At 29.7% G+C, this 13,494-nt stretch overlaps 1 protein-coding gene across 1 annotated transcript; it reads left to right on the plus strand.

Moving 5' to 3' along the window:
• Window positions 1-132: 132 nt before the first annotated feature.
• LOC143073291 (cilia- and flagella-associated protein 58-like) lies at window positions 133-12,299 on the plus strand. The gene is made up of 17 exons (XM_076248705.1): window positions 133-245; window positions 1,591-1,659; window positions 2,361-2,576; window positions 2,821-2,969; window positions 4,841-4,997; window positions 5,539-5,733; window positions 6,340-6,477; window positions 6,947-7,106; window positions 7,605-7,687; window positions 8,490-8,681; window positions 9,025-9,186; window positions 9,595-9,882; window positions 10,233-10,456; window positions 10,753-10,864; window positions 11,055-11,279; window positions 11,600-11,733; window positions 12,060-12,299. The coding sequence occupies exons 1-17, from the start codon at window positions 237-239 to the stop codon at window positions 12,175-12,177; spliced, it is 2,631 nt and encodes an 876-aa protein (XP_076104820.1). The 5' UTR covers window positions 133-236; the 3' UTR covers window positions 12,178-12,299.
• Window positions 12,300-13,494: the final 1,195 nt, after the last annotated feature.

A 13,494-nucleotide genomic window follows, 5' to 3' on the forward strand; every position in this document is an offset into this window, starting at 1 on the left:
TTTATAGTTTCGCATACCATTATGTAAAATTATTCTTTTAGTTAAATACTTTTTTAAAAACATATTCAATATTTATTTTATAATATATATACGAATAGGGTTTTTAATTAGTTCTATTTTTTTTAAGGACAAGTCATCCGAAACTATAGGTGGCAGTTGTCGTTGGTTACCACGTTGTAAATAATACATGTAGCATAATCTGGATCAACTCTGAAATTAATTGACATTCCTGCAAAATGGCAGAGGTAAAACAATATTTAACTTAATAGAATTGACTACCATTTGTATGTACTTATTTTTTAACCTGTATCAAACGAATCATAGCAATCATTGTGTAAAAAAGAGGGGTGAAAGATACCAGAGAGGGACAATCAAACTACATTTCGAAAACAAACTGACATGCTAAAAAAAGAACAATAGTCAATGTCAATTAAGTTACCATCATTACCATTGTTGAAATCCATAAGCGTATTTACACTTTGGGTATTTAGGCTTAGCTGAATTTTGTCCCCGAATGACCTGAGATCTGCTCCAAATAACCTTCTAACATGAAGCAATAATCACTTTTTTATTATGACATCAAATATTTTGAATTGTGATGTCAAAGTTTATGGTAGCCTATGTGATTTTACATAATGGCTGACAAATTTGCATACAAGTGTAATTATGTCTATGTCTTAATTGACCACATGCATTCTACTTTATTTCTAAATTCTAGTCACTGCGGCATCTGTTATAGGCAATTGGGCACAAAGTGAAATCAGGACCTCGGTTTCGGAACACAATGAAGTTATTTCATTATACAACGTTACATTTTTTCAAGTAATCTATTTAAGACTGAGACTTTTTTACATCATAATTTTAAATAATTTCATCACAGACTCATTGACATATATTTGGTGCTCATAATAGAAGTTCCAAATGAAACTTTAGGGGTCCCAACCTATTAGGAACTATACTTAACTATTCTTTACCCCAAACCTTACGCTAACCCATACAGTCCATACATGACACCTTAACCAAACACTAACCCTAAAACCTAACCCTAACCTAAAACATCCCCTAACCTAACCATAACCATGAATGATCCTTAACTCTAAAGTATAGGGACCCCTAAAGTAAAAGAAGGCCAGAAACTTTGTTATCAACAATGCCATAATATACACTGTTCCCCTGACCTTATCACTATTTGTGAAGATTTACATACTTTGAATCCAGCAGTTTACCAGTTAACACATATTAAAATATTGGACAGTATTACTGTTCCATCAACCAGCCATATCCTCTTTCCAAAACAATTATACAAAAACCAGGCATAATTTTTTTTCATGTATACTCTGTAACTAAGGTTTAACATTATTTATAATTCAGTTACTGGGTTCAGTGAAAATGATATAAATATACATACATTGCATGTCAATATATTGAAATAAAACAATGTCTAATCAGAATACAGGTATCATATGAGCATAAAAAGCATTAGGAAAGTGCATTATTTGTAATTATCATGATTAGATACAATTCACATTGTTGAACATTACCTGCACACAGCATATGTATTTAATATTGTTTATTTAATTTTTGAAACAGGATAAGAAACCAGATAAATCGGCAATAGATGATAGTGCATTTGAATCTCTGGAAAAAGATTTTCAAGATGTAAGTATTTGTCCATTTCTAGGGAATTCTGATTCAAATTCAATTAACTTATATTATAGTTTTTACCCCCAAAAAATCTGTGGTTTTCAGGTGTCATTAATTATATTGATAATTGTGTCATGTAATCATGATTTCTTGATTTAAGGAATAACAAGTATTTTTTCTTTCTATGAAGAAAAAACATTAAAAAAATGCGGTGCACACTGAATGCACAGCAGGTTATTTCAAAGTGTGCACCACATTTTTTATGTTACAAAATGTATATCGAATAAACAGAAAAAATATTATAGTTATTTCTTATAATTTAATTCTTAATTTCATTTTAAACTGGAGTAAACCATAAAAAATGTTGATGACGTCATGGTCACATGAATAAAATTATGTCTATGAGCTGATAAACAAAACAATGTCAGCCAATCAGGAGATGCGTTACATCCAAAATTAAATTATAAGTAAATACATATATGTTTTGTTTTGTTTTTGCATATCATTTGACGTTGTCTCTTGTATGATATCATGTAAAGTAAAATCTTTTACAGTTTTCAATGATTATTTTAGGCATGATTTTATATTTGATTAATAATAACATGTGTACAAGAAAATATAAAGAAAAGACATAAACATTAATACTTTTCTATACAAGTCTGTTAAAATATCACCTCTGTTAATTAATATATGCTTATTTTCACTTATTATTCTAGGTTCTCAACCAGCTTACTGGCAGTGAGGGAATGGATAAGTTTAGAGAACAATTTGAGAAACTTCATAAAGCGTTGAAAAAGTCACATGATGGAGAAAAAAGATTGATGCAAAAATGTCGTGAGTTGAATGCTGAGATTGTAGCGAATTCTGCCAAAGTAGCCACTGCCCTCAAACTTTCTCAGGATGACCAACATACAATTACAGAACTTAAAAAGGTAAATTTATTAGTTTCCCTGCTTGCTAATCAAACTCAATATGACCAAACAGAATAAATTTCATTACATCTTTGAAAAATGTTTGAAATTTTGAAAAGTAACGACATTTTTTTAATCATTTCTGAAGATATCTGAAGACAAGAAAAGAAAGATAAGAAATTTCTATAAAGTTGATTGAAAAAAAAGCTTATGATGTGTAATACAAATATTAAATGTGTTAAGAAAAAGCTTATTTAAATTGTAGGAGCTTGACAGAGTATGGAAGATGGCAGATCAGGCTAATGAGAAAGAAACAAGAGCAAGGGAGACAATTCAAGATTTAAGGTTGGAGGTCATTAATTTGAGTAAGCTTGTCGAACAAGGTGCTAATCTTACAATGGGACAAGAACACAGGTAAACTTAATATAGATCAATTTTAAAAGATATACAGTACCGTAGTTACTTCACAAAAATACACAATATCTGTTAAAAACAATATTGACAGGCAGATTTCCAGTATAATTTACCATTATTGGTCATGTTTATAATATGTTCACGGATTTGACTCAAATTCTCATATTTTATTTATAACAATGTAAAACATTTTCCAAACTATCAAAAGTATAAAATAAACAATTTTAATGACATGGTCTCAATAAGAATTAGATGTAACTTTGTTTCGTGTGAATTTTAGGCAAGACGGCATCTTATTAACTATCGAGTTGACCTTCTATGATCATTTTAGCGATGTAAACATAAACATGGATATAAATAGATAAACAACTCGTGCAATTAGATTTTTATAGGTCTGTTAAATTTTGTATTATAGATTATAAAAATTTATGTTTATCGTCATTTTACCTTTATAAGAACGATATTTTGTGGATCGAATCAGCCAATCAAATAATTTACTTTTGTTTCACTTTCAATGTTGACATCCTTTGCCTTTAACACTTTCACTACTGATTTTATTTTTTCCGCGGGTATCTGTGGCCGAGGCAAATTTGCACGCTCAGATTCCCCAGCCTGAATTAATTTCGTGACCGGCGCTTCAAGAAAAGTTGCAAATTGAAAAACGTGCTGTAACTCGAGAACGCAGTCTCGGATCGCCTAAACAAGTGATACAGAAGTTCAAAAGGTTGCTCTGTACAAGATTTTCCTAGTGAATTAAAATTAAAACAAAGAATAATGTCTTTACAATGCTTGGAAGATCGATTTTTGTTACCTTGTTAGCTCAATGTTGCCAAAATGTCGACATTCGGATGTACTTGTTTACGTTAAAAATGTGTTTAAACGGATAATATTCAGCAAATCATTATTACCGAGTCTTCTTATTTATCTTATCACCCGTTTTTGTCATTTAAACATCATGTATAGCAAAACCGAAGCTTTTTATCTCTCATAAATTGACCGTTTGACTTTTCGTTTCCGACCGCCATTTGTATTGATGAAAAGACAACTCTGTCAATCGACTACTCGTTTTCAAAGTGATAGATCATGATACGATTATATACGATTACCACGGATACGTTGTTGATATTGTAAACACTGGTATTAAAGAGTGTTATTAAACAAACAAGATATGTTTGTTGTTTCATTTTCCCTGGTAAACATTACAATACTTTATAAAAAAAAAAAAAAAAAAAAAAATCTGCAAAAAAAAATATTTTTCTGTCTATGCTGCCTATTTTAGAAGAATAAAAAAGCAGAATATAGTCATTATCTTTTATAAGTCGATAAAAAAAATAGACTAATTAATTTACCAGGGTCAACCATTATATATATACAAGTACTTTTGTAGTTGGTCTATTTTTCAAAGGTTTGGTTATTTTTCAACTTCCTCTATTACCAATATGCAACAGCTTTGTTCTAGATTTTCTGATTGTGTAATTTGAAATAACACGAACAATGCATGCGTTATTCTGTCTCTTTCTACAGGGTTAAATTGGAGTTCACATGAATACGGATTTAATTAGGTCGAATTATTCATTTGCAAGTGAATAATTCGTTATCAATGTTTGTCAGCTTAATTTGACAAAATTGAACCATTTTAGCTGATAAAAGCAAATTATTATATCACTATTTCACTTTTACTAATGATTATTAAACAAAAAAAATCATACTTTAGATTTTTTTATATATTTATCGTAGCTAGTGCCCCTTAAAAATCTAGAACTCTAAAAAAAAATCTTTATATGGTATAAACATTTTACTTGCTTGTAATTAATAAGTGACCTCAAGATTTTTTTTATTATTCCCCATGCTAACTAAAAATTCTATTACAGTGTGAATGGGCTATTGAAAATAAAAGAAGATTTAACAAAGGAAAGAGAAGAACATTTAAAGGAGATTGCTAAATTACAAGAAGCTGCAGAAAATTCTAACAGTATACAAAGTAAAATTGAAGGAGAAAAACAAAAATTAGACGAGAAAATTCAAGAGGTGAGAGATATTACAAAACATTTACATTTTTTTAAAGGAATGTTATATTTATAGTTCCATCTTGGATGTTAATTCTTATTTTTTTAGATTTGCCATTCTACATAATATATTGTTTATAATTTTATTTTATTTTCCTATGAGGAAGGTCCAAAATCATTTTACTTTAAAGGCACAACACTACATTTTATTTCATAACAAGGAACTTTCCATTTTCCGTTTTAAATTTATATCTTAATTGCTTAAACAAGTTACACAGATTGTTTGAAAAAAATCCAAAAGGTAACTTTAAAAAAGACTATGGATTTATTTAGATTTATAATGTAATTTATTTTATCATTTGATTTCTTTGTATGCTTTAATATTTTCCTCGTTTATTTAGTTTCATGAAGTAGCAATTTGTCAAACCTCAAAAATCATGTTTCTCAACATATTGTTCTCAAAACTCATAATTACTGCCACAAAATTAAATAATACCACGTTATTATTTTGGTTTTGTTGGAAACATGTACCTTTAAGTAGCAATTGTGGTTTAACTTTGTAGTTAACCCAAGATATACAAATAAGGAATAATGACGCACAGAGAGAAAACAGGAAAAAAGAAAAGATGGAAAGAGAACTAAAACAAACTAAAGCTGAGTTAGATGCAAAGAACAGTGAAATAAAATCAGCGCGGTCTACAATGGAACGTCACAACCTAGAGAAGTCACATTTGGAGCAGCAGCTTAAGGAACAAAGGGTAGGTTCTTTGGAATTTAGTGTATCTTAATCTTAAGGCCAATAATTCAACTTCTGGTTTTTGTGTGATTATGTCTTTGTTTAGCTTATTTCTAACTGTAAAAATATGATTTTAAAAATAGTAATTTCTAGCTGTAGTCTCAATTTCCAGTTAATATTATGAAAATAATTGATAAAAATGAAGGATAAATTAAATTTTGTCTTCTTAAGATACAAAAGCAGAATTTTAACTCTCACACTCATGCATTTCATTTTACTTGTATGTTTTTTATGCCCCACCTACAGGAAAATTATGTTTTCTGGTTTGTGAGTTTGTCTGTGTCATGTTGAACTTTTAGTTCAAGGTATTTTTTCTTGCAAGTTGTGATAACATCAACTTGAAACTCAGTACAAAATATTTAACATTATGATGTGATGTTTTTTAAATATATTCCAAATAAGTGTTTCTATACAGTTTTTGTGGAATATGGAAAGTGATTTTGTGAATTGTGCATGGTAATCTATATATATGAGCACATACTCTTGTTTGTACTTTTTTCCATCTTCATTTTTAAAAACACTTATACTTTAAGATTGCAATTTCTAATTTTGATATCATTTTACTCAGATTATGGCAGAGAGGGCCATTAAGGATGCTGATATGCAGACAACACGTTTACAGAAACTGCAACAAGATTATGACAATCAGCTGACTAATTATGAACAACTTAATGCTGACCAGCAATCAAGACTTTCAGAACTTAAGGTAATAACAATCAAATATAGATGAAAACAAATTCTGCATACATATAAAATAAAGATGCTACATTGTGCAACATTACAATTTTACTGCTTTACAATTCATATGATAAAGTATTTTTGGTTTCAAATTATTGAGAATAAAACTCTTTGGAGTAAAACTCAATAATGAAATTGAATGGTGCACAGTTGTTGGCGTGTTCCTTAATTCTTCCAAGTTTTACATTTAATTCAAAACAATGTACCTTACTGAATTATCTAGTTTATTAATGGTATCAAATATAAGCTACAATGGGCAGGTGGTCTAAAGAGATGATCTACAGCAATCACTAGTCTGTTAACTCTGAGGTTAGGATCGAGTTCTAACCATACTGAAATTGGCTTCTATGATATAGCTTATGTTGGTGAAAGTGGCTTTAAACAAACAAACTGGTGTCAAATGGAAATTTAAATTTATTAATTAAAATTTATTACAGCAAAAAGATGATGAGATCAATCAACTGAAAAAAGAAACAACAAGATTAAATAAAGTAAGGGAGACAATCCAGAGACGATTAAGACAAATAGAAGATTTAAAGGCTGAAGTTGAACAGCAGAAGGAAATCCTGAAAAGTCAAAATCTGGCTTTAGAAAGAGGTGATTATTTTATTTTATTGATCTTGAAGCGGCCAACTATGATTTTAAGGGGGCTCACGGGTATAAATCAAAAAAAAAATTAATATAGGATTTCGCTATATTTTTCTATAAATGAACTTTATCTTATGCTTAATGGAAAAATAAAATAAAAAAATGGGGTCAACGTTCATTTAGGTTCACAATCTGTCTTCGAAAGAAGCATACATTTTTGTAAAGGTACTTTTTTTCTGTTGAACTAATAGGAGAAAAAAAAGTCATATCAAAATAAAAAAAAAAGAACTAATAAAGTAACAAATTAAATTTGTAATGGAAAAAGAAATTTTTAAATTTTTAGACCATGGAGCCTCCTTAATGTGGAAAATACACTAAAATATTATTCCAAAAATGCTCAAATATAAGTGTTTAATCATAATAATTAAGACTAACAAAACTAAGAATTACTATAACAAGTATAATATAAATTGGATTTTACAAACCACACTTTTGTGTATATTACAGATCTGGATGCCACAATTAAGAAAGTAGATACTGGTAAAAAGGAAAACCAAGATGTTGTCAAGAAATTTGAAACTGAAAAGAAGGTAACCTATGTTTGACTATGAAAACCGTCTAAAATTGAACTAAAATGCTAGAAATATGAGGATTTCAGTAATTTAGCATGACTTAATGGTGCTAGAACCGGATATATGTGCATTGTATTGTCAAAAACAGCCCATATTTATGTAGCAGAAGCATTCTACTGTCCAATAAATAACTAAAGGTTTATATTTTAACAATTTTGTAAAACTGCTATATTTTGGGGCAAAAAGGGGTCTTACTGAACCTACTCCTTTAGTAAAAAAAAAAATAATAATTTGTATTTTACTTATAAATGTCGGACTTAGTTTTTCTGCCAGGAATCATTACATTCACTCTGTGGTTTTTAAAATTTTAATACCTTTCTTAAACTATCCTGGATTTGTACCAAACTTGGACAGGAGTTTGCTTATGATCAAAAGCTAAGTATCTAGACGGAAATTTTGTTCAAAACTTGTACCTGTTTTACTGTATTTTACTTATAAATGGACTTTTCTTCCAGTTAACATTACATACAGTCTGCAGTTCAAGTTTTTAAAACATTTATTAGATTCATAAACTATCCTGCATTTTTACCAAACTTGGACAGAAGCTTCTTACAATCAAAAGATAGTATCTAGAGGAATATTTTTATTAAATTTTTTCCTCATTTTTGTTGAGCTTGTGATTAACAGCAAAGGTAGGTGAGACACTGGGTTCCGCGGAACCCTTACAAATTTTTCATTATATTTTACACAAAATATAGCATTAATATCTTATTGTATAACATTAACGACTAAATGACTATGTAAAAACATATTTTTTCAGGGTTCAGAAAAGATGAAGAATGAGTTCCAGAAAAGATTTGAGGAAATGGCTGCTGACATCAACAAATTCAAGAAAGCAGAACAGGAAATAGAAAATTACAAGGATGAGGCTCAGAAACAAAGAAAAATCATCTACCAACTGGAGAAAGAAAGAGATAGATACATTAATGAAGCCAGTGATCTAACACAAAAGGTAACTTTATTTTCAAGTACCAGTTATTATCATACTAATTGATTGATAAGTTCATTCATTTATTGATTTTCTTTTAAATTAATTCATATTCATTCAGTCTGTTTTCAATTCTTATGATTTATAATTATACATAACATACATGTACATCTTACATGTTTGTCTGTGTAAAAGATGTATTAACAAAAGTCAACAAAACCAATGACATGTTTTATTATATTTATTAACTTATTAAATTACACTTGCTTTTAAAGAAAACTTAATTTCACCATTTATGCAGCCAGAGAAAACATCTTTTAAGGGATACTTGTATATTAATTTTCTAATGCTTTAAAATGGTTTGTAGGTCTTGGAACATATGGAGTTGGTTAAGACAAAGGAAATGAAAATATTTGAATACAAGAAGAAAATAGCTGAAGCTGAGACAAGACTTAGACAACAGCAAAACTTGTACGAGGCTGTCAGAAGTGATCGTAATTTGTACAGCAAAAACTTGATTGAATCTCAGGTGAGAAAAAAAGGAAATAATAATCAGTATCTGATATGTCTTAAGTAAAAATTAGGAGGAAAATTTAAAAAAAGTTTTAGAAACTTAAAAAAAGGACTTGTCAATGTAATCTGTCAATTAATTGTTGGGAATGTGTCATATCTTTTATCATTTATTCATATTAGGATTCAGGATTTCAAGAGATATTCATTTTTGGTAGGCTAAGGGGTATATTTGAAACAAATTCTAAGAATAAAGCCCAGAATGAGGAAATAATTTGCATCTTCAAATGTGATTTAATTATAACTGATACTTCAGATGTAATTTGAGCAAATGCAGTGCAAAGTTAAATAGTCATCAAAATCTTGGCAGTAGGAAATTTCAAATCAGTTAAGATGTATTTAAATGTGAAAAATTAATATTTTATAGGATGAAATCACTGAGATGAAGAAGAAATTGAAGAACATGAACCATCTGATAGATCAGTTGAAGGAGGATATACAGAACAAGGAGAATGCCATCGTCCAGGCAGCAGTGAAGGCCAAGAAACTGGAGAAGGATAAGGACATCCTGAAGTCTGAGAGAGACAAGAGTAGACAACAGGTGCTCGAGAGTAAGGATGTCATCAATAACCAAGCTGCAGAGGAAAAGAAATTACTCAAGATTATCGCTGAGGCTGATGCAGAAAGAGTCAGACAAAAGAAAGAATTAGAACAAGTTAGTACATGTTATTGTGTCTTTAATATTGAACAATATTTTCATCCTTTACATCTTCATATCATGAACTACTCCAATATTTGAGTTATGAAATGGTGAGTATGTGTATAATGAAGAAAATTGCATAAGTTGAGCTTGGTCCATGAATCTAATTTTTCTTTTTAAAAAGAAGAGAGAAAGAATAAAACACAATAATGTCACTGTGAAAGGTAATATTTAAATTGAACTTGTTTGCTTTATTCATAACTGTCGTTAAACTAACTACTTATACATCTATAAACAAAGTATGACATATCCAATAAGCTCTATGATTTAGATGCTGTTTACTATTATCGAACTTTGTTTTGTAGGTTATAAGTGAAAGAGATATCTTAGGAACACAACTGGTGAGACGTAATGATGAGTTAGCTTTGTTGTATGAGAAGATAAAGATCCAGCAATCCACACTAAACAAAGGAGAAATCCAGTATAATCAACGACTAGAGGACATCAGGGTACTTAAACTAGAGATCAGAAAACTGAGGAGGGCTAACAATATCCTCAACAAGAGTGTAGCCAATGTTGGAGATCTGAGGTAAATGAGACAAAAAAAAAAGATAGAAATAGATAATAATTGAATAATAGAATAAAGCTTTTGATTGGGGAAAGGCCTTGTGGATCATTGTGTCAAAACATTGTATTTACATTGATATATGAACTAATTATAGGGAAGTATACATTTCTGGATTCTAAAATCACCTTTCAAATGGCTTTTAATGAAAATCATCTTAACTTATACACATAAAGTTTCAAACTTCATCTCACTTACTGTAATTGAGTTTTTGAAGGAGATGCTGATACTGCAAGCTTTATATTTTTATTTTCTTACAGACGTGAGGTTTATCACATCCAGAGAGAACTATTGAGAGAGAGAACAAGATGTAAAGCATTAGAAGAGGAACTTGAGAATCCAATGAATATTCATAGATGGAGAAAATTAGAGGTAGGTTTGGCACTTTGAAAACTTTTTTTTAAAAAGAAATATAAGCAATATTTTTGATGTTTATGAAGTTTAAAATTATGCTCTGTGACAAAATAAATATGTCCAAAAAATATTTGATTTTTTTTTCTTTCTGAAAATTGTCAATGTTATACAATTGAAATGACTTGAACCATGTTTACCTGTTTTAAAGGGAAGTGATCCAAGTCAGTTTGAGATGATACAGAAGATACACACACTACAGAAACGTTTGATTGCCAAGACAGAGGAGGTTGTGGAGAAGGAGTTATTGATCCAGGAGAAGGAGAAGTTATATCTAGAACTGAAACATATCTTGGCCAGACAACCAGGTCCAGAAGTGGCAGAACAATTACAGATTTATCAACAAACACTCAAAGAAAAGACAAAACAAATGAAGGTAATGTCCTTATCAGAAACTTTATGTAACCAAAACCTGTTTCGGAGAAGTTATTTGAAGAAAAGTTCATATATATATATTTTTACAATCATTTTAGTTTAAAACGATACCAGTCAAATTCAAATTCATTTACACAATAAAGGATGTTTTAATTCAGTGACTTAGCAAGTTAAACTTGGAAACTTATTCTTGTACTATAAATTCTTCAGGTTTAGAGCTAATAGCTGGAAAAGTGTTTGCATAATTTAAAGTTCGTTAGAATATTGTATTATAAGTAGCAAGAGTTTTGTTTTGTAACTTTTGATATTATTTCTGTACAGGCTATGGCATCAGAACTGAACATGTACGAATCCCAGGTTGGTGAATACAAGTATGAGATAGAGAGAATAGCCAGAGAGTTACAAGAAGTCAAGAAGAAATATTTTATGCAGAAAAAGAAAGAATCACAAACAAAGTAAGTTTTAGAATCATTTCCACTTATAAAAGAAATGTGGGGTTGACTATGAACTTATGAAGAACAAGACATGAGAAATTTTAAAAACCTTTAAATCAGTCAAACACTTTTGTATTGTGTTTAGTTCTAGATACCATGGTTAAGACTGTATGTTGCAATCTTTGTGAAAATTTTGATAAACTATTTCATTCAACTATGTTTGTTTATATAAAGATATTGACAGATTTATTGTTTGAAAATGTTTTCAAATACTTTATTTAAAAAATACTTGAGGTGTTTTAAAATGATGAAGTTAAGTTATCTATTGTTTTGTTTGTTTTTTCCAGAGAGAGGGAGAGAACACTAGCTCAAGCCGGTGCTCCTGTTATACAACCTCAAAGATCGGATGGTCCACGTTTTACAGGTGGAGGATTTAATTTGAAAGCAACAAAAGGAGCAACGTAGCAAGGAGACCACATTTAGGACATTTCACAAAATAACTATTTAACTTCTACAGAAAAATTGTAAACTATAATATTTTATTTTGAAAACTGTCTTTTTTGGAATTTCCAAATTTGTTTCATAAGAATAAGTTAAGTTTCATTTGAAAATTTTGAAAACAACAGTAAAATCTCAATAAACTAATTTCTGAGAAATGTTGTTTTGATAAGAATGGTAAAAGAGATTGAAGATTTAGAATTATCAATGTCATCAGAGGGGTAACTAATCTATCTCTAGTTAACTGCACCTACAACTAATATGAGTTTAGTTTCTAGAGTGAGATTTATAAATTTTCATGTGAAACAATATGACATTTTTACTAACCTTCCTATCCTGTTTTACTAGTAAATGATTCTTGTGAATCTTTTACACAAGATCTAAAAACAGAATATTAGCTACCTTATTATTCAAAATCTATGTTTCTAAATTTTTGAATTCCGTCCTGTTTCAAATATTAATATCTGTCATATTTTATGTATTTTAATCTATTTAATTACTTTACACTTAGATTGTGTTGTTTTATAAATGTTCCATCAGTGTGTTCTTTTTTGTCTAGCTGGCTACAAACTAGTTGGTTGTTAAATGCAAATTACAGAGTTTCATAGATGCCCTTATCCACTGTTCACTTTGTATTTTGAATATGGATGCCATATATGGTCAGATGCTTCTTTCTAGCACATTTCAGTTTTTCATGAGTCTACTGTCAAATTTTAGATCTTTTTAAGGTTATATTTTTGTTTCATAAGATATATCAGATGTACATTTCCATTTGCAAGGGACATCTGACCTCAACATAATTGTCATGGGACATCAATGAAAGTTAAGTTTTCATCATAGGGTAATTTTCTCAGTTGATTATGTAATAACATACTAGTTACAGACAACTATCTTGGTCTATAACATCACTGTAATATGTAGATATCCATTGAACACATGTTGCTTCATTGAGTTTGACTAATGCTTGGGTTCCCTATGACTATTTCAATATAACATCATAGTTGGATTACACATCTGTCTGACAGAAATTTCCTTTCTTTACCTTTACCTCATTTTCCTCGTTTTTCTGAGTAACTATAGGTAAATGGTCATATATGGTCTATTGAATATTAGAAATCCGAACTTGTTCATCTGATATTGGTCAATGTATGTTAACCTATTTTAGTTTTTGTTGAGCCTGTGACTTTTGTCGCAGAAAGCTCGACATAGGGATAGTGATCCGGCAGCGTTACCTAACTTCTTAAAAAATTTAAATTTTAGAAGGTGGGAGACCTGAATGCTTCA

This window comes from Mytilus galloprovincialis, chromosome 4 (assembly GCF_965363235.1).
Source record: "Mytilus galloprovincialis chromosome 4, xbMytGall1.hap1.1, whole genome shotgun sequence".
NCBI classification, from domain to species: Eukaryota; Metazoa; Mollusca; class Bivalvia; order Mytilida; family Mytilidae; genus Mytilus; species Mytilus galloprovincialis.

Bases quoted from the DNA above. Each gene is read 5' to 3' on its own strand.
- LOC143073291 (XM_076248705.1), top strand. The intron at 6,478-6,946 runs GTAATAACAATC...AATTTATTACAG, and splicing joins CAAGACTTTCAGAACTTAAG to CAAAAAGATGATGAGATCAA. The intron at 10,457-10,752 runs GTAAATGAGACA...ATTTTCTTACAG, and splicing joins GCCAATGTTGGAGATCTGAG to ACGTGAGGTTTATCACATCC.